The sequence below is a fragment of the Felis catus genome, chromosome D4 (assembly GCF_018350175.1).
Source record: "Felis catus isolate Fca126 chromosome D4, F.catus_Fca126_mat1.0, whole genome shotgun sequence".
Taxonomy (NCBI): domain Eukaryota; kingdom Metazoa; phylum Chordata; class Mammalia; order Carnivora; family Felidae; genus Felis; species Felis catus.
The window spans coordinates 88,347,767-88,369,114 of NC_058380.1; the positions used below are offsets into that span (position 1 = coordinate 88,347,767).

At 58.8% G+C, this 21,348-nt stretch overlaps 1 protein-coding gene and 1 long non-coding RNA gene across 2 annotated transcripts in view; one reads left to right on the forward strand and one right to left on the reverse strand.

The window, feature by feature from the left end:
* HMCN2 (hemicentin 2) overlaps nt 1–21,348 on the forward strand; it is a 147,466-nt gene that overhangs the window by 57,084 nt on the left and 69,034 nt on the right. Inside the window, 7 exon segments of the mRNA XM_023242853.2 lie at nt 2,783–2,895; nt 3,021–3,180; nt 5,036–5,201; nt 14,535–14,662; nt 16,324–16,578; nt 17,695–17,781; nt 20,447–20,641. Of these exon segments, the coding sequence (XP_023098621.2) occupies nt 2,783–2,895; nt 3,021–3,180; nt 5,036–5,201; nt 14,535–14,662; nt 16,324–16,578; nt 17,695–17,781; nt 20,447–20,641 (1,104 nt within the window).
* On the reverse strand, nt 8,198–9,123 carry LOC109494011. The gene is made up of 2 exons (XR_002148568.2): nt 8,752–9,123; nt 8,198–8,312 (listed from the first exon to the last, which is right to left on the reverse strand). It is a non-coding gene; the product is annotated as an uncharacterized LOC109494011 (long non-coding RNA).

Here is a 21,348-nt window from a genome sequence, read left to right on the forward strand (position 1 = left end):
CACACATAGGGGCGCCTGGGTGGCTCAGTTGAGCGTCTGACTCTCGATTTTGGCTCGTGATCTCGCAGTCTGTGGGACTGAGCCCCACGTCGGGCTCCGTGGTGATGGCCAGAGCCTGCTTGGGATTCTCTCCCCCTCGGTCTGCCCCTCCCCGACATGTGAGCTTACACACTGTACATGTCATGAGTTACATGTGACATAAAGTGTATATAACTTTGTATACATTGTATGTAAGTAACTTGTACATTATATATAAATTCTTTATAGGTCTATATTTCTATCCATCTATCTATGGATTCTTTATATACACATACACAGAAATGTTTAAAAACGAGACCGGGACCACAGCGTATTAGTGTCTTGCAACCTGGGTGTTTGTTTTGACGATAGATTATGATCTTATGATCGTATTCTGCGAATAAATTGAGGGCTCAGTTGAAGACGACGTGTCCTCTGTTTGGGTGAGCCGTGAGCAGCTCACCTGCCCCCTCACGTCTACCTTCTCACCAGCCCGAACATCCTGGGGGGGACGGTTTGCGCTCTACCTTTGCCCACACGCCCCATCCCTTCCTTAGGATAAACCCATTAATGTAGAATTGAGTTTTGACTGACAGAGACTGCCCATTTTTAGGGCTTTTAGTGTGTTTTACCCAATTAACTGTGCTCCCACGCACAGTGCTGGAGAGTCCCTGTTCCCTTTACCTGCCCATCCAGGTGCCACCGTTCTTTTTTTTTTTTTTAATGCTTGCTTATTTTTGAGAGAGAGAGAGAACGTGCTCGAGAGAGAGTGGGGGAGGGGCAGAGAGAGAAGGGGAGACAGAGGATCCGAGCCGGCGCTGACAGCAGATGTGGGGCCCCCCGAACTTATGAACCGTGAGATCACGACCCGAGCCGAAGTCAGACGCTCAACCGACTGAGCCCCCCCAGGCGCCCCACGACCCTTCCTTTGAACCTGAGACGAGAGGCTTAAACTAAGTGTGGCTATATTTTGTCATTTACCAAGTATGTTAATAATAATCCTCCTTTTTTTTTTTTTCTCCCATTTGTTTTATAAAACCCCCCAAGGGCGAGCGGAAAGAACACATTGTTCCCATTTTCTAGAGGAAAACCAAAGTTCAGAAGGAGGCAGGGTCTAGAGCGCTGTCTTGCCTCCACGTCACCCCAGTGAGTCGTAGCGATCAAAGCCTGGGCGTGTGCCCCGGGCCACACCTCTGCCAGGTTCTGTGTAGGTTCCGCTGAATTTTCATCACTACCCGAGAGGTGGGGTTCAAAAGACTCCCCGTTCCGACGTTACGCCGAGGCCCGGAGAGGCGAGTAACTCTGCAGGATCTCAGGCGCCTCGTCCGTCCGTGGGGCTGGTGCTGGACGCGACCAAGCTCGTCCTCTTGGCTGTCTTCGTTTCCAATTCAACAGTAGCAATCGACTGGCGGGCTTGGGCCACCTGGGAGGATCTAGAAGGGCATTTTCCTCCCTAACGGGTGGGTCTCGGTGTTACTGGCAGAGCCCTTGGCTTCTGGCTTCCCCTCCCGTCTGGTCCAAGCCCGGTCTCCCCCCGCCCCTGCACATCTGGACGGTGCCCAGAACGGCTTTGGCACTTGTTTTCCAGTTCACTCTGTTCTGTGAATACTATTTTCTGCCATTTCTCATCTGGCCATCCCTGGAGAGTGGGCAGGGAATTGGGGTTAACGAGCTGTTTTGCTGATGGAGGAATCTGGGTACCAAAAGATTAAGTGGTTTACCCAAAGTCCCCGAGCAAAGAAAGGGCACAGCTGGCCCCGGGCACAGGCTGCCCTCTGTCCGGGGCGTGAGTTCATAAAAGTGGTGGCCGTCGAACCATGCCCCTTGTGTCCTTTTGTTGAAATAGTTTTTTTGTTTGTTTCTTAAATTCTGATAAAATATACATAAAACTTACCATTTGAACCATCTGAAAGCCTCCAGTGTAAGCATGTTCGTAGGGCGGCGATCACTACTCTCTGTCCCCAGAATTTTTTCATCATCTCAACGTGAAGCCCTCTGCCCCACTGAACACCAGCTCCCCATTTCCCTCTCGCCCAGCCCCTGGCAACCGCCATTCTGCCCTGTGGCTCAGAAATCGCCTGTCCTAGAGACGTCGTGTTAAGTGGAATCACACAGCATTTGTTCTTCTGTGTCTGGTTAATTGCATTTAGCGTAATGTTTTCAGGGTTCATCCGTGTTATAGTATGTATCACACTCTGACTCCTTTTTATTTATTTATTTTTAATTTTTTATGATGTTTGTTTTTTATTTCGGAGCGAGGGAGCAAGGGAGCGGGGGAGCGGGGGCAGAGGGTGGGAGAGAAAATCCCAAGCAGGCTCCACACTCAGCCTGGGCTCCTGGGATCATGACCTCAGCCAAAATCGAGAGTCAGACGCTCAACCAACTGAGCCACCCAGGAGTCCCAGACTTTTACTCCTTTTTAAAGATTTTTTTTTAATGTTTATTTTTGAGAGACAGAGCGCGCAAGTGAGGGAGGGGCAGAGAGAGAGAGAGAAAGAGAGAGAGAAAGAGAGAGAGAGAGAGAGAGGGAGAGAATCCAAAGCAGGCTCTGGGCTGCCAGCGCCCAGCCCAATGTAGAGCTCAAACCCACCAACTGTGAGATCATGACCTGAACTGAAGTCGGATGTCCAACCAGCTGAGCCACCCAGGCGCCCCTACTGATGAATAATATTTTATATGAATGCCCCACATTTTGTTTTTCCGTCCTCCAGTTGATAGAGATTTGGATTGTTTTCAATTTAAAAAATTGGTTTGTTTTTGAAAGTGCCCCCTAGGATCCAGCCCGTGGCCACCCACCATGTCACCAATGAAGGGGTTCCAGCCTCCCTCCCCTGTGTGGCCTCGGGGGTCCCCACCCCTGCCATCACCTGGACCAAGGTAGGAGGAGCCTCTTATGGTAAGGGTACCCAGAGGGGTGGGCCCAGTGCATCATGGGGTGGGGGGATTATGCAAATCGCCATGCAGTGTGGAATTTGCTGACGTCACCCCCAACTCTCCTGCAGGAAACCAATGCCCTGGCCTCCACGGGTCCCCACTACAACGTGACCAAGGATGGCACCCTGGTCATCGCCCGGCCATCTGCCCAGGATTCAGGAGCCTATGTCTGCACGGCCACCAACGCTGTGGGCTTCTCCAGCCAGGGGATGCGGCTTTCTGTCAACAGTGAGTGGTGGCCACCCCCTGTCCTGGGAGAGGGGCTTGGCAGGCATGGAGGCAGGGGCATGGACGAGCTGACCTTACCTGGACCTTCCTTGCCCCCTGCCTCGAAATTCTTCCCCTCTGAAGGGCACATGGACCAAAGCTGCCCTCCTCCAGCTCACTGTCCTCAGCAGTGTGCACATGCTCTAAGAGTGGGTCCAGTTCAGCCCTCTGTGAGCGGATGGTGGGAAGCCATCACGTTAACAAGCCTCGGAAAAACACAGGCCCTACACTGGACCCCTGCCACCTGGGCAGCCCCCTTGCCCGCCACTGTCCCCGAGTCTCTGTGCCCCAGACCCTAGGGCCTCCATTCAATTTCTTTTTTTTTTTTCAATGTTTTTATTTATTTTTGGGACAGAGAGAGACAGAGCATGAACGGGGGAGGGGCAGAGAGAGAGGGAGACACAGAATTGGAAACAGGCTCCAGGCTCCGAGCCATCAGCCCAGAGCCTGACGCGGGGCTCGAACTCACGGACCGCGAGATCGTGACCTGGCTGAAGTCGGACGCTTAACTGACTGCGCCACCCAGGCGCCCCCATTCAATTTCTTAAATGGGCCTTCCTGCCTCAGGACCTTTGAACGAACAGTTCCTTCTTTAGAATCCCCTTCCCCCTCCTGGGCCAGCTGACTTCTCCCATTGGTCAGGTATCTGCTCTCTGACTCCTCAGACTGAGTCAAGTCGCTTTGCTGTAGACTCTCTGGAACGTCCCCTTTGTAACTATGATTAGATAGTTAATTGTGTATTGAGTTGTTCAGTAGCAGTGTTCCCTGTGGGCCCTAATGCCGGGAGGACGGGGGGCAGGATCTGTCTCCTTTGCTGCTCCTTCCCCAAATCCACACAGAGCTGGGCACTCAGGAACCGCCTGGAATGAAGGAGCAAATGCACAGCCAAGTTTTTCTAGACATACTCTTACAACCACTATTTTTATACTACAAAAACAAAAATTTTTTTTTAAGAGGAGATTTTTCTCTCTAAATGAACGTATAAGGGAATGCGTGAGGTCTTATGTGAGACAGAGAGAGACAGATCATGAGCAGGGGAGGGGCAGAGAGAGAGGGAGACACAGAATCCGAAACAGGCTCCAGGCTCCGAGCCGTCAGCACAGAGCCCGACGTGGGGCTCGAACCCACAAACCGTGAGATCGTGACCCGAAGCACAGTCAGACGCTTAACAGACTGAGCCACCCGGGCGCCCCATCTAGCTTAATTATTATTGCTGAGACACGTCCTGGTATATCAGTGTATGAGTAGCTGGCTAGAGATGTAGGGGGGCATAAGGGAGGAGGGGGACGGGGTAATCTCTGTCATTAGGAGCCTTGAACTTGATACGAGAAAGAGGTGATGTGCACGGATTGGTATAAACCCCCGATCGGAGTTTGAGAAGGCCAGAGGGACGTTGTGCATCATCTGGTGGTTGATATCCTGAGAATGACTGGGGTGACCCCCGGGGGAGAAGGGGGACAGAGAAGACGAGGACAGAACCTGCCGGAATGTCCCCGGGGAAGGGACAGCCGGGGGAGGAGAAGCTAGAGGGTAGTCGACGTTGGGGCAGGAGTGAGCATGTCAGGGTCATCGAAGCAAGCCGAGCTTCCAGAGGGAGGGTGCTGGTGGAGAGGTGGAGGCCGGGACTGGGGGGCCATGGGGTCTGGGGCCACCCCCACACCCCCACTCTCTCCTCAGAGGCAAGCCCACCCACTTTCTGCACCCCCCAGGGTGGGGGTAGCACCTCCGTTTCCTGGGGCGGCCGTCCTGGTCCCCTTTGGCCTCTGTGCCGTGGCTTCCTGTCCGTCTCACAGTCCCCGTGTGCTTCCGCTCACAGCTAAGCCCAGGATCCGTGGGAATGGGTCACGTGATGCAGACGAGCCTCTGAGAGTCACGGCCAAGGCTGGCGAGGAGGTGACCCTGGACTGCGAGGCCCAGGGCTCCCCACCCCCCCTCGTCACCTGGACCAAGGACCGCCACCCTGTGCCCTCCGTCACCGACAGGTAACCCGATCCGATGCCCTTGGTCCTGGAGATGGGCGGAGCTTGGGGTTTGAGGAAACTAGCCTCCGGGGTGGCCAGCGACCCGGCCAGTGTCTGGGACCCTGTGGACTCTCCCAGGGTCGGGAGCGGATTCGACTTCACACGTAGCACTTTTGTCCACGGGCCCCCTGAAGCCTGTCAGGGGACCCCTGAGAGAGAGCACAGGTGCCCAGGGTGAGACCCTTCGGAAGTTCACGTGCCCGGAGCCTCGTGCACTGGCCGCTGGGTGCTACGTGCGGAATCTCCTTTCAAATCTGTGCAGCAGCCCTTGTTGTCTGAGCCGACTGAGGCTCAGCGAGGCGGGGGGGGGGGTGGACTGTTTGTGGTCACCCAGCTAGGAAAGAGCCACCCCCCAGTTGGACGGCGCCCCGACGTTGTCACGTGCAATGTCCCCGTCTGCTCCTCAGACCAGATGTCTGGTGGCCAGGCTCTCTGACTCAGCTTCTCTCCCACCATCAGGGATGCCGAGATTGGGCACAGAGGGAAGCCGTACCCCCCCCCCACCCCAGGCAGGGCTGTGGGAGACGGTGGTTCCAGACAAGAAGGGTCTCGAGACTCCCGGGGCTCTTGACTTTTGAGCCCAGGGCGGGGGAGGCTCCGGCCAGTGACATCAGTCCTGGCAAGGTCTTTGAGAAGTTCCAGACCCAGAAGGTCTCACCGCCCCCCCCCACCCCCCTAACACCCACACGTGTGTCTGTGCATCTCAGAACATCTGTTGGGTGAGCCCTTCCAAACCGTGGAGCCCGCACCCCTGAAGGCGGCCGGGGTCCCGGGCCTGGGCAGGGTCTGCAGTGCCCCCACCCCCACGCCCTGTCGGTGTCCCCGCAGCTGCGTGTGTCCTGGGAACGGGGGGGGGGGGGTGGGAGGCCGGGGGAGCCTACCGCTCTCCCCACAAAGCCTGGTGTTAACTCCTCCAGTGAGGAGGCGACGGCCAGCCGGGTGCTCGTTTCTTTATGGCTCGTTCCGGAGACGAGGAAACACAGCGCTCACTTGTTTGCCCCTCCTTGTCGTGATGTGTTAATAGATCAACCGGGAGCCATAAATTGTGGGAGCTGCTTGTGCAATCCGGAGTCCTGTTCTGTTCCCCTCCGCTTCTTCCTGGCGTTCTCCAGAGATTTACGAGATTCTGGGAGTTTATCTCAGTTAGGAGTTTATCTAAGGTGGGGGGGGGGGGGCGGGGCCGGGCGAGGAGCTTAGACCCCGGAGTTCGTCCCACCTGACGGGGATCCCAGCTGCTGTCGTGTTGGCCGTGTGGCCTCAGGTGGCTGCCCGCTCCTCCCGGCCTGTTTTTCACCTGTACGGCGGATGTTGGTTAAATAGTGCTCACTACTTAGTGCGGTGCAGCGAGGGATGCGCAGTGTTTAGCGGATGATTAGGTGCCGGAAAATCGCTCCCTCTGTCACCATTTTATTGCCGCTGCCATTGACACACTAAGGCATCATTTCTAGCTTCTTTTTAAAAAAAAATTATTTACTTATTTATTTTGAGAGAACAAGAGCACGGGCAGGGGAGGGGAAGAGAGAAAGAAAGGGTGAATCCCCAGCAGGCTCCACGCGCGGCGAGGAGCCGGACGCGGGGCTTGATCCCGCGAACGGGGAGATCATGACCTGGGCCAAAATCGCGATGCAGATGCTTAACCGGCTGAGCCACCCGGGCGCCCCGCATTCTCACCCACTGTTTAAAATACATAAGCTTTATCGAGATACGATTCACACGTAGGACAGTTTGGGTTTGGGGATATTCGGGAGGGTGCAGCCATACCACAGCCACGTTCAGGACATTGCCATCACCCCGCCCCTAAACCCCACACTCGTTGGCAGCTGCCTCCGTTCCTGTCCCTTCCCCCCTCCGGCCCATGTCACCCCCTCATCTGCTTTGTGTTTTGGGACTTAACCTATTCTGGACGTTTCGTAGAAGTGGGATCGTGTGATATGTGGCTTTGGGGGTCTGGTTCCTTGCACTCGACACGTTTTTGAGGCCCATCCATGTTGCAGCACGGAGCAGGGCTTCGTTCTCTTTTGCGGCTGAATGATGCTCCTTTGTGTGGAAAGACCGCCTTCTGTCTGTCCATCCGCCTGTTGATGGACGTTTCTGTTGTCGCCCTTGCCGGCCAGGGGGAGTGACCTCGGCAAGTTTGATCGCCTTGGAGCTTCGTCCGCAGGCTCTTTGGGTCGCCCTGGCTCTTTGGGCCTCCCTGCGGCTCCCACAACCTCCCCCCTGCAGAACTGAGCTTTGCTCGCAGACGCACAGCTGCCCTTAGTCATACGACCATCCGGCCAGAAAATGGAGATTTAAAACCCCCCTGGAAACAGGCACCGAGCGAGCGTGGCAGTGCTGGGCGGGGAGGGAGCTGCTGTCTGTTCGCTCCTTCTCTCCCCCCCCTCCCCCCTTCCCTCTCCCAGGGAGTCCCAAGGCTCAGCTGCCATCCGGGCGGCCATTCTGGAGGCTTGTGGACTAACGTGTTTCAGGGAGTCACAGGTGTTCATCCCGAGCCGCCTCTGCCCTCTCTGGGTCGGCTGAGCCTTGCAAACTGCCTGCAGCGGCCCCTTCCTCTGTCCTCAAGGATGAAAAGCCAGCATTTGCTCTGTGGTTGCCCTGGGCCCGTCTTTCCTGACCCTGGGTGACGCGGGCCAGGGGCTCTCGGCCTTGGCTGTGGTTAGGGTCGCCAGCAGAGCTCCAGTGCTGGTGTTTCCTCAAAGTTCCCTGGTAGCTCCGTGGGGGGGGGGGTCCCCACGATGTGGGTGAGTCTCAGAGGCCCCCTCCATTTCTCTGTGGTCAGGGTGGCCCCCCTGGAGGTGGCTGCATGGAGCGTCACCATACCCAGTGCACTGAGGAGGAGACACAGAACATAGGGTGTGGAAAACTGGGATCCTGACCTTCTGAGTCCCAGGGCTGGGTCCTCACACACACACACACACACACACACACACACACAGGGACACACACACAGACAAGTCTACAAACGTAGACACATTTACATCAGGCTTCTGGGCCAACGTTAGGCAGGCCGCTGCTCTCTCTGCGGGGTCTAGAGAATATTCCGGGCTCCTCTGTCCTCTGAGTCAGTACGTCCTAACAGAAAGAAAACGGTACGAGCTCGAGTGGCACTAAACTCTAAATCACTCACCTGTGTCCACAACCCCGTCCAAGTTGTTCATGTAGGTGCTTTTCTAGAATTAAACTCAGTGCACCTTCTGTTATGCCTTTATCATTGACATTCCCCGCCCCCCTCCCCATTTACCCATTTTCTTGATTCATCCTGGCCCTTATCACTTGCTTTTCGTTTAAAGGGCAAGAGAACATTCCAGGGCGCTCAGCTCTCATGGTTGCTAAGCTGTTCCTCTGTTTGGGGCCATAGGCTCCATTGCCAGCTTTCAGCGGTAATAAATGGGCTGTTGGGACATCATCCCACCAACGCTTCTCTTTATCTTCTGGGTCATTTCCTTGGGGTATAGTCCCCAAAGCAAACAACCGAGTCCTGGGGTGGGAATGGTCATCGGGTGCTTCTTACCCTGTGAGGCCTGCTGTTTGTGAGAAGACCATCCGGCTCGTGATTCAGAACTGCAGTCGGCAGGATTCGCGAGCCGTCTCGCGTGCCCAGCCCCGTGCCGCAGCAGCGGCAGAGAGAAAAGGCTCTCGGAGAGAGACGGGGCTCTGGCTGTGCGTGACATCACGCGGCAAGAGACCTGGGATCCCATCCCAGCCTTGTCCCCACCTCGTTGAGTGAACGTGAGCGAGACCCTTCCCCGCTCTGGGCCTCAGTCTTCCCGTCTGAGAAATGGAAGGGCTGGGCGGAGAGCTCACGGCAGACGATGGTGGCCGGACGGCTCCTAGAGGCTCTGGTCCCATGATTCAGCCCCAGGATGCTGGGGCGAGGCCGTGTTGCCGGGCAACAGTGTTTGTTTGCGGTTCTGATGTGTAGCTGGGACAGCTGTGAGTGCTCTTGGCTCGGGCTCCGGCTTTCCAGCTCCGGGGGCAGCGGGCCAGGGTCCTCCACCGGGCCGATCCAGATGCATCTGGGGGAGGAGGGGGGCAAGCCGGCGGGGAGGGGACAGTGAGTGGACGGAGCATCCCCGGGATGCTGCGGGACGGTTGGCGCGCCCACCCCCGTCTCTGGGCCCACTTGGCCCCGAGTGGAGAAGCGGGCTGCCAGCGGGGTTCTGCCTGGAGAAAAGCTGCCTCGTCTCCGGAAGCCGGTGGCGTGGTGGCGACGCCCCGGTGCCCTCCTGTGGGGTCTTTACCTTGGTGGATCCTCACCGTTTGTGCCGCTCCCTGGCCTGGCAAGGGGTCTTATTAGCATATGGCCAGCAGCTCTCATTCTGGAGAACAGTCAGGGGAAGTAAGTTTCAGAACCGAACATTCTAGAGCACCGTGGCGGCTGGCAGCACGGGTGCAGCGTCCAAAGTCAAGTCCGCGTTCTGCCGGAAACGGGGGCAGCAGGATGGGCACCACGGGACCCGGCCAGAGGGGCTGAGCATAGACAAGCCACCCGGACTCTGAGCAGCCTGGAGATGAGAGTATTTTCTCTGCCCCTGCGGCAGCCGGCGCACCATGAACCCCGGGGCTCTTTGTCGAATGAATGAATGAATGAATGAATGAATGAATGAATGAGCGAGCAGCTGGCTGAGCTGGGCTCCATGCAACTCAGAGCAGAGCAAGGGTCAGGGAGGGCTTCCTGGAGGGGCTGGAGCGTGTGCTGCCTTGAAGGGGGTCTGGAGGGCAGGAGGGTGTGCCCTTGAGACCAGGTTGGGGGGACACAGTGTGAGCAGAGGTGGGAAAGGGCGCGCACCCGTGTGTGTGTGTGTGTGTGTGTGTGTGTGTGTGTGTGTGTACATCTGGGATTTGCCATCACATTTTTATCGAGCACCTACTGTGGGCCAGGGGCTGTGTTAAGGGCTGGGGACAGGGCAGGAACCCGGCCCCTCCCCTTCTAGAAGCGTCGACCTTGACAGGTGATCACAGGTGTGATGGCTGCCGTAATGGCTCCAGGATCGGGTCACCGGAGGCAGGGCATCTCCCAGGGCAGGAGGCGCGGCTTCCCTGAACCACAGAGAACGAGGGGGAGCTGGAGAGGTCAGCTGAGTGAGGCTGCAGCCAAGGTGCCTGCTGGGAATGATACCCACTTGATTCGGAGCACTTTCTGTCGGGTGCCCTTTGGTCTCTCTGTGCAGGTAGGTGCCCCCTTGAGCTCTGAGAACCGGAGGGACCCAGCAGGGTAGGTGGGCCCCTCTCAGATCCGACCCCCCATCTCCGTGCCTGTGCGAACCTCGCAGCTGCAGCCATCTGTGAAGGCTCGAGCCCGATGCGTGTCATAAACAGGAAATTCCCGAAGCGCCTGGGTGGCTCAGTCGGTTAAGCGTCCGACTTCGGCTCAGGTCATGATCTCGCGGTCCGTGAGTTCGAGCCCCGCGTCGGGCTCTGGGCTGACAGCTCAGAGCCCGGAGCCTGTTTCGGATTCTGTGTCTCCCTCTCTCTCTGACCCTCTCCTGCTCGTGCTCTGTCTCTCAAAAATACATAAATGTTAAAAAAAAATTAAAAAAACAAAACAGGAAATTCCCTGGTTCTCATCTCAGTGCCTCGGGCAGCCGTCTGGCTGTTCTGGCCACGGCCACGCCGGAGGGGCCGCCACTGATCACGCCACGTGCACGCAGCGGCAGTGTTCGCCCCGCCTCCTCCCACCTCTCCCCGGCCCCCACCCCCAGGCTGCAGCCCCCAGACCTGCAGAGCGCCTGAGGAAGGGGAGAGAGAGCTGGGTCCCAAGCCAGTGTGGTGGAGAGGGCTGCGACAGGGAGGGGAAAGGACAGGCAGCCGTGGGAGTTCACGGGCTGCACCTACCAGACTTGGGGCATCGAGGCAGGAGGCCTTCCTGGAGGAGGTGATGTCTAAGTCCTGAAGGTCGAGCAGGTATAACCTGGGTGAACAGGAGGTGGAGGGGTGCCCCAGGTAGGAAGAGCGGCACGGGCAAAAGGATGAAAGTGAGACGAAGCCGGTCCTTCGAGGAGGAACGGTGGTCCGTCAGGGGTTGGGGCGGGGGACTGGTCCGTGTAAGGTCCACACAGGCCAGGAGGCTATGCTTGGATTTTGCGGGGCAACCGCAGAGGGCTTGAGGGAAAGCAGTGATATGGCCATCCTGTCAGTGACAGCAGACACAGGCTCCACGGGGCAGGTAATGGGGTCCTTTGGCCTCTGCTAGGCCTCAGCTTGTCCATCTGTAAAATGGATCCTCCCTTCATTCCGTTTTTCCTTTGTGGTAAACCAACAGCGTTCCCTTTCTGAGAAATGACCTGGGGCTGGTCACAGGAAAGACAAGATGCCAACTTTCATCGGGGGGAATTTTCCCCTTCTGGAAATTTCTTTCATTATGATGATCACTAATTATTTGAAGCTTATTCATTTTGAGACAGAGAATGGGCGCACGCAAGTGGGGGAGGAGCAGAGAGAGAGAAAGAGAGAGCATCCCAAGCAGGCTCCAAGCTGTCAGCGCAGAGCCCGACGCGGGGCTCGAACTCACGAACCCCCGAGATGGTGCCCTGAGCCGAAATCGAGAGTCAGACGCTTCATTGACTGAGCCACCCAGGCGGCCCTGATTATTTTTCTCCCAGAAGCTCCCAGTTCCTATCCTTTAAAGGTCTTGCTGAGGGAGAGAGAGCGAGCGAGGGGTTCTATGGTCTCTGAAGTTTTCAAAACTAGAAGGCAGCTTCTGAATAAAAGAATCCGGAGCTGCCTCTTCAAATGGGAAGCAGTTGGGGTTCAGAGACATTGACTGCCTGCCTCGGGTTGCACAGCACGTCTGTAGCAGAAGCAGATGTCGGATCCCGAACTCCGGCTCCCAGCCCGCACCTCTTGCTGCCGACCCACGCCGTCCCCATGTTCTCCGCTGAGGTTTGCAGTGAGGTCCCGGGAGGGAGGGAACCGTGCAGACGGAGTATATATATATGCTCCAGCCTCAAACTGATCTGGCCCTTGGTTGGTGGATGTCAATATCATTTAATTAAAAAGTATATAAAAACCTGTGGATGAGAAAAGTCAGGGAAGCGATGCCACACGGGGGAGACGTGTACCCGTCGCTGGGACGAATCAGGATCTGCGCGGTGTTTTTCCTCCTCTTTGAGAGATCAAGTGACCAGCTCAGGGCAGCCCCGCTGATCGGAGACTCGCAAGGAGAGCCCGGACACTAGCGGGCGTGCTAACAGCAGGGCTGTTTACTGAGCACTTACTACGTCCCGGGCACGTGAGCTTGGCGTGCGCCGTGTCACTTCATGCTTGCCACCTCCTGTGACTCCAGATGAGGACCCCGAGTCCCCTGGAGGTGGAGTCCTTGGCCCACGGTGGCAGACGGTAGTTCACACGGGGCCACTCAAAGCCCTGCTCCCGTCTGCTCTTTCGTGATGCTTCTCAGGGTGGGGACACTTCCTCGTGTCCCTGGGCAGTGTGCCCAAGGGCTGGTCCCCTGACCTGTGTCAGAGCCACCTAGGACCTTGGTAAAACCCCAGTTCCTGCCCCCCGCCATCAGAGCCCCAGGTGGAGCTGGGAATCTGCGTGTTTCACACGAAGCCTGGAGATTCTGATGAGAAGCCCTGCCCTGCAAGGTGTGAGTGAGGCGTCTGTGCCCATGACGGCTGATGGTGTGTGAGCCCTGGCCCAGGACTCCTGGTCCTGTTCAGGCAGGACCCATAGAGCAGTGTGCAGAAGGGTCTGGCGGTGGAAGGAAAGAAGGAAGGGAGGAAGGAGGGAGGGAAGAAGGGAGGGAGGAAGGAAGGAAGGAAAGAAAGGGAGGGAGGGAGGAGAGGAGAGGACAGAAAAAGAAAGAATATCTAAATATTTAAATGTCCTCCGCAGGGGAACAGATTCATGAATTGTGGTACGGTCACACGAGGGAATATTGTGCAGTGGTGAAAAATGAATGAATTAGATCTACGCACATACACGTGAAGCCATCTATATGAATGTTTTTATTTTACTTATTTTATTTATTTTGTAAAAGTGTATTTGTTTTTGAGAGAGAAACAGAATGAGGTGGGGAGGGGCTGAGAGAGAGGGAGAGAGAGACTCCCAAGCAGGCTCCGCCCTGTCAGCACGGAGCCCGGAGCCCGATGAGGGGCTCAAAGTCAGGAACTGTGAGATCATGACCGGAGCCGAGACTGAGAGTCGGACACTAGCTGACTGAGCCCCCCAGGCGCCCCCGTATGATATTGTCTCCAGTTTCCAGAACGAGACAAGTGAGGCACAGAGAGGCTAAATGAGCAGGCCAACCTCACACAGCAAACATGTGGCCCAACAGGGTTGGATCCCAGTGGTCCAGCCCGGTGCCGGGGCTCTGAGGCCATCACCCGGTGTCACTAACTGTCCTCAGAGAGCTTGGCACCAAGTGCCTGCTGGATGCTTCGGAGGAGGGGGTACTGGGAAGGGGGATCGTTACCCCATCTTACAGATGGGAAGACAGAGGCCCAGCAGGGCAAAACTAGTAGCCCGAGGTCGCACAGGCAGCCCACTGCCAGCAGTGAGGACCCGTCTGAGAAGCACATGCCCAGCACTTTGCTTGCAGCTGCCTGGGAGATGGGGACCGTTGTCACCTCCATTTTGCAGAGGAGGAAACCGACACTCAGCAGAAAGGGGAGTGGGGACCCCAGCACTGTTGGACTCTAGAGCCCAGCTGTTATACTAGGAGCACAGGCTGGCGGCTGGCCTTTGGGGTCCCCCACCCCCGTGCTGGCCGCTTGCATTTGGGGCCAGCTGGGGCCAGTGGCCGCAGCTGCCCTCCTCGATTTATGGGGACAGGGCCTTCACGGAGCCAGCACATATGGGCCGGTGACATCATGTCTGCTGGGGCCCCTTGGGGTCCAGCCCAGCTGCAGGAGCCTGGCTGGGGGTCCCAGATCCCTCTGGGAGGGGGGCCAGGTGGCTTTAGCAAGGTGGGCCAGATTGGGGACGGCAATGACGAGGGGCCTGCACAGCTTCCTCCCGAGGGCCCGGCGCAGGGCTGGACGACAGAATACCAAAAAGCACTAGATTCGGAGTCTGGCCGGCCCTGGCACTTAGCCTCAGAGGGCCTCTGGGCTGGCAGCTTCTCCTCGGAAGCCGTGGGGAGGGTGTGTGACCGGCCTCGTCCCCCGCCTCGGGGCAGGGCGTGCAGAAGAGAGGGAGTTAATTGGTGACCATGCGCCTGGCCCCGGGCTGAGCCCACATGGAATCTGGCCATCTGCTGGGGGAGGCGGGTGCTCCAGGGGAGTCTTGAGGTCTTTCCGGCGGGGCTGGGATTGGTTGGGGTCTCACCAGTGCCCCTCACTCCTGCAGGCATCGCCTCCTGCCGTCAGGCTCCCTGCGCGTGGCCCAGGCCCAGGTCGGTGACAGTGGCCTCTACAGATGCACAGCCAGCAACCCTGCTGGGTCCGCTTCTCAGCACTACATGCTCCGGGTGCAAGGTAGGGCCCGGGCTGCCGGCCGGGGTCTCGCCCACGGCCCCTCCCTTCCGTCCATCTTTCTTAGGCCTTCTCAGTGTCCTTCCCTGTTTGCAGGCCAGGCCCTGTCGCCTCTTCGTGGGGCCCTCCAGTGCTTCCTCCCCTCCCCTCTGTGTCCTCCAGCCCTGTATCTCCTCAGTCCCTTTCTCCCTTCCCCTGTACCCTCGGATGGGGCCCCCTGAGAACAGAGGGCAGGGCCCAGGGTGGGCCTAGGGTGGTAAGGGTCAGAGGGGAACCCATGAAGGGGTTCTGGTTCCCGACTTGGCCGGGGCCCCAGGGGTGGACATTCCCCTGGATGTCTCGGTCCCGTCCACAGAGGCCAGCCGTGCTGTCGCTCCCCCAGAGAGGCAGGGGGCTTGTTAGCTTCAAAAGCCCCAGGGGATTACCAACGCTAGGGGCCAACCGACTGTGGCCCGCGGGCCATGTCTGACCCATGTCCTGTTTTCACGTGGCCCACCGGTGAAAAATTGAACGATTGGGAAAAAAACCCAAACAACATTTTTTGTGATGCGTGAAAATTACAGGAGGTTCCGATTTCAGTGTCCGCAAAACCAGCCTTCTTAGAACCTGAGACTCGTGTCCGTGTGGTCTCTGGCTTCTCTCAAGCCACAGGGGCGAGTTGAGTAGTTGAGAGAGAGGCCATCTGGCCCGCAAAGCCTGAAATATTTACTCTCTTGCCCTTTATGGAAAAAGAGACCCCGATCTAAGCTAGCAGCCCATCTTACAGGTGGATAGGCTGAGGCTCAGAGAGGGAAGGGGGGAAAGGTTTGCTGTGGGTTTGCGTGAGCCTATGAGAGATACGGCAGTGGCAGGGCGCGGGGGGAGGGAGGGGGCAAGGTCCCAGAGTTAGGAGGACTGGATGTGAGTCCTGACTCTGCTACCACTGACGGGCTGTGTGACCTTGGCCAGCCGCTTGGCCTCTCTGAGCCTTGACTTCCTCCTCCGTAAACCGGGGGCCACAGTCACGCCCATCCCATAGCTGTCAGAAGGGGAAGCGTCACAGTGGAACCTGCTGTTGTTTTCAGCAGGTGTGAGGGGCGGGCAAGGCACGGGCACCCTCGTGCTCCTGGACACCGAGGTCCTGGGGTGGCCCAGGGGAGCGGCCTGGATTCCCGCTCAGACAGACTCAGGGCTGGGGCTGGCTCCGGTTCCTCTCAGCTGACGGACTGGGTGACTCTGGTCAATCACCTGACCCTTCTGAGCCTCAGCTTCTTCATCTGCGAAATGGGCTTGGTATCACCAGCCCGGAGGAAGGACCAGAGTGGGACAGAGGAGATGTAAACGTGGAAGGAATGATGGCCCCCATCTCCCCCCAGCCCAGGGAAGGGAGGGAGCAGGAGTAGGGGGATGGCGGGGAGAGCGGGTGAGGAGAAAGAAGCGATTCTGTGATGAGAGCATGTGCGTGCGTTCAGGCGAAAGGCCGGATTCGATTCACTTTGGGGGGGACCACCTGGGGCGTCCTGCTGCCCTTTCCTGACAAAAGGAGGAATGGTCAGCCTTAGGCTGCGCCCTACAGTGATCCCTGCTGCTTGGTGATCCCCGGAAGTAAGGGCAGGTGGGTCTGGGCTCTGCGCCCCCCCACGTGGGGCCCCAGTGACGGGATCCCCCTCCCCGGGGCTCTTCAGTGCCCCCTCAGGTGCAGCCGGGCCCACGGGTCCTGAAGGTGCTGGCAGGAGAGATTCTGGACCTGAACTGCGTGGCCGAGGGCAGCCCGGAGCCCCGGCTGAACTGGTCCAAGGACGGGGTGGCCCTGTGGGGCGGGAGCCCCGAGGGTTCCATCCACTTCTCGGCCATCCAGGCCTCTGACGCGGGGCTGTACCGCTGCGAGGCCTCCAACAGCGCCGGCGTGGATGCCTGGGAGCTGGAGCTCAGGGTGCTGGGTGAGTCTCCCCTGAACCCCCCAACTCACCGCTCTGCACCCCCCCCACCCCCAACAGTAGCCTGGGCTTCTGAGAGTCCTTTTTATTTTTAATGTTTATTTATTTTTATTTATTTTTTTATTTTTTATTTTTTTTTAATTTTTTGTTTTCAACGTTTATTTATTTTTGGGACAGAGAGAGACAGAGCATGAACGGGGGAGGGGCAGAGAGAGAGGGAGACACAGAATCGGAAACAGGCTCCAGGCTCCCAGCCATCAGCCCAGAGCCTGACGCGGGGCTCGAACTCACGGACCGCGAGATCGTGACCTGGCTGAAGTCGGACGCTTAACCGACTGCGCCACCCAGGCGCCCCATAATGTTTATTTATTTTTAAAGAGAGAGACAGAGGATGAATGGGGAGGGGCAGAGAGAGAGGGAGACACAGAATCTGGAGCAGGTTCTGGGCTCCGAGCTGGCAGTGCAGAGCCTGATGCGGGACTCGAACTCACGGATGGACTGGGACTCGAACTCACGGACGGAGCTTCACTGACTGAGCCACCCAGGCGCCCCTGGGCCTCTGAGATTCTTAACCCCTTCCTTCCTCCCGGCCGCTAGCCCCTGAGGCGGTGGGACCGTCCAGTGTGAGGGAGCCTTAGGTCAGCCTTGTGGGCACCCTCTCTGCTCCGGGGTGGCCAGAAGGTGCCACAGAGTCATGATCAAAGAGCAGGTGCCTGGGCCGAGACTCAGCTCCTTCCGCTTTCTGGCTGGACGACTGTAGGCCATTTACACTCTCTGACCCTCAGTTTTGTCCCTTGTAAAATGGGCCCGATAATAGCAAGGAGTCCGAGAGAATGTGTGAGAAGCGTCCTGGTGCACGGGGAGGTCTGGTCTGGATCAGCGGTGCCGCATTTTTCACTATTACGAACGAAAGACAAACCCGGAAAGCCGCTGCTGGAGGGGAGCGCGGGGCAGGACCCTGCCAAGCTTCACCTCCCAAGCCCGTGGGGTCGCTCGTGGCCCTGGCGGCCTCTCTGCGGGCCAGCCTGTGGCAGGTGGGGCTCGTGCCTGGCCGGGTTCTGGATGGGACGCCCTCTCCACCGGCCTGGGTGTAAGTGCGGCCACACTGCCTCTCCCCAGAGCCGCCGCACTGGGAGGCCGATGAGACCAGCGGCCTGCTGGAGAGAGTGGCGGGGGAGAACGCCAGCCTGCCGTGCCCTGCCAGAGGTGAGGCCGGGCCCCGGGGTGGGTTGGACTGGGAAACACTGTGGGCAATGCCCATGGGTTCGGGAGCGTTAGGGGGGTCCTCACTCCCAGCCAGGCCACGCAAGACATTTCATCCTGTCGACGACCCTGTAGGACGGGTATTAGCTTTAGCTCTCTTCTGTTAGGGGCAGTCTAGGCCCAGAAGGACTAAGCAACTTGTTAGAGGTCACGCAGCCGGGAGGTGACCCGCAAAGCGTGGTGTGGGTTGACCCCAGCCCCCTCTGCCTGGGAAATGCGGCAGCTGGGCTGAGGACGGCCCGAGGGTCCGAGGATGGGGGCCCCCACTCTTCAAGCCCGCCCCAGACTTTCTAGCAGAAATAGATTCACGTGGCCCTAGGCAGACCACCCCTTGGGGGTCAGCAGCATCCCGTGGGGCCAAGACAGATCCCTCTGTGGTCAATTGCCCCGTGCTGACCCCTGCTTTGGCCCTTCCAGGCCAGGTACCTACTTGGGGCAGTTTATACCTTCTTAGCCTCTGTTTCCTCATCTGTACAGTGGGGTCATTCCAGGCCCTCCACGCGGGGCTGCTGTGAGGGCTCCGGGGGACAGCAGGAGTGTTAGGTCCCAGCATCATGCCCGGCACATACAGGGGCTCAGGGCGATGTGTCGAACGAAGAGCCTCCCTCTCTGTCGGACCCGGTGGACCTCACCGCCTGCCCCAGCTGCTGCTTTTGGCTTCGGGCTCTTCTGTGGCGAGAGGGCCTGCCGTGTCCCCTGTGCGTGGGCGCTCTCCAGAAGGGTGGGTGTCTGGGTCTCAGGAGCAGGTGGCAGCTTACAGGAAGCCTGGCAGGAGACTGGAACCAGGGAGTTTGCTGGAACAGGCCTGACGGAGGGCCAGGTGGGAGGCAGGTGCTGGGTGGGAGCCCTGGGCACCTCAGGGGCTCCTTTCTGAGAACTGCCCATCTGGAGGGGCCGACGCGTCGCCCTCAGCCAGAGCGCCACCTTGTGCCTGTCGCTGGTAACAGCAAGCAGCCGTCTGGCGGTCTGGGAGCGGGGAGGGGGATCCCTGGCCAGTCAGGAGCTTGTCCTCTGCACCAGACTTCAGCGGAATCAGCATAACCCAAGCCCCCGCTGATAACCAGGCCTCAGCCTGGCCCGCGCCTGCCCGCAGGCTGCCCTTGGCCTTCTCCCTTTCAGGCAGGTGTTTGCTGCTGGGCAGTGCTGGGCGCTGGCATCCACCAGCCACGTGGCCTTGGGGTCGGAGGGCTAAAGGAGAAGGTGCCCAGCCGGGCACCTGGAATGTGGGAGCCCTGGTGCCTGCGGAGGGTGGCCCTGCCTGCCACCTCCTTGTGGGTGGGACAGAAAGGCCAGGAGCCTGGTCACTGACTCGCTCTCTTGGCCCCGGTGAAGTAGGTGTGGGGAGGGGAGGGGAGTGGTTTTCAGCAACAGCTTGAGTCCCCTGGAATCTTCCGGGGCTGAGCTACAGGGCAGTTCTGTGGCTAGAGCTCGTCCAGGGGAGAGACCTTTTGCCTGAAGAAAAAAAAAGATCCAGGGTTCAAGCCTCAGGCACAGAGGACGTGACGTGACGCAGGAGCACAGAGCAGGGTGGCAGGCGGAGGCCCAGCACGTGGGGCAGAGGGGCCAGGGCAGGCAGAGCAGGCCCGGGTCCCCCACCTGGGATGCCCTGAGTGTGCCACGTCCTGACTGCCACCCACGTGTCCACCCAAATGGGGTGCCCCCCCATGGCTGTGGGTAAAGGAGTGGGTGAGACGGGAGAGTTCACGTCCACCCGGGGCCCCGCGCTGCCCGGGAGGTGGCAGAGAGCGCGTGGGGTGTTGCGTTTGCCCACGCGTGTTAGCCCACGTTGCGGTCCCGATGGCTGACGTTGGCAGAGCGCGATGGGGGAGACAGAGGTGCCAGGTGCCGTCCTGTGAGTTTGGGGAGTGCCCCCCCAGGGAGGCCCCCCATCTGCATGTGGCTGCAGAAGGACGGAAGGTGGCCGAGGCCCCAACAGACAGAGGGCTGCTCTTGTCCCAAGGTCGTAGAGCAGGTCAGCAGGGCTGGGGCTCGGGTGACCCCACGACCACTGGGTGCCGCCGCCTCACGGGCCTGGGTGGTGCTCAGAAGCCCGGGTCAGCCCCACAACGCCCATCTGAGGACCTCGGTATGGCCAGTGGCCCCAGATGGGTGCCGAGCACAGCAGGCGCGGTCGTTCACTTAGCGCCTCCTATGGGCCGACACTGGGCTTGCAGCTGGGGGCACGGCGGGGAGTTAAAGCAAAGACCTTGGCCCCAAGGTAGACAAAAGAAACCTGAGTGAGTGCATCCTGTGCTCGTTAGGAAGTTGGGGGTGTTGGGCAAAGAGGAACGCGGGGCGGGTAACGGGGGCAGGAGTGCCATCCCACACGAGGCGGCCCTTCTTTGAGGAGGGAACCAGAAAGAGGGTTCTGGCCCCTCTCCTGTGGCCTTCAGGGCACTGGGAGACCCGCGGACCCCCAGCACGGGTGGGAGGCAGCGGGTGTGTGGGCCCCGAGGGAGCTGCTCCTGCCAGCCTAGGGGGCGAGGAGGTGCCGGGAGCCCCCCACGGGAGGGCCAGCGACATTTGCCCAAGGGGGGGCAGCATGGGTACCCCAAGGCGGGGGCAGATTTCAGAGCGTTCATGCTGATGACTCCGTGCGCCCCGCCAGGGGTGCCCAAGCCGCAGATCACGTGGCGAAAAGGCCCAACCTTGGAGCCCCTGCGTGGCCGGCCGGGCCTGGAGGTGCTGGATGACGGCTCCCTGTTTCTGGCCTCAGTCTCGCCCACCGACAGCGGAGACTACGAGTGCCAGGCCACCAATGAGGCAGGCTCCACGTCCAGGAGAGCCAAGCTGGTGGTCTATGGTAAGCAGGGCCCCCAGAGTGGGGGCTGGCTTGTGCTCACTTACCCCAACGGCACCCCTTCCCCAGAGAGACCGCCATGGGGACAGTGTAAGGGGAAGGACCTAGAACTCCCTAAATGGCTTTTAAGGTGGTCTCGTAAGTGAATCCATTTTCCGTTTATTTATTTTTGAGAGACAGAGTGAGACAAAGTGAGAGTGGGGGAGAGGCAGAGAGAGAGGGAGACACAGGATCAGAAGCAGGCTCCAGGCTCTGAGCCGTCAGCACAGAGCCCGACGCGGGGCTCGAACCCACGGACCGTGAGATCATGACCTGAGCCGAAGTCGGACGCTCAACCGATTGACCTACCCAGGCGCCCCGGTGAATTCATTTTATAACAAGCACCAGTGGCAGGGGAGAGCGTCCCAGAGCAGGGAGAGCCTCCTATTCTGCCTGACCCTTTCCATGGTCTGGTGGGCAGAGGGAGGGGGCCCTTCCTCTTAACAGGAGTAGGGAAAGTTTTAACCGCTCCTGATGGGCCACCTCCCCCCTCCCCGTGACCAGCCATCCTGGCTCCCCAAATAACATCTTGCCTGGGAAATTTGTTATGAAGATATACCCAAGCCCCATCTTCAGAGGTTATGACTTGGGTCCCTCCCAGGTGACCGTGACAAACAGGTTATAAGTAGACCCGGGTGGATCCGGGGGCTCCAGCATCTTGCAGAGCTGAA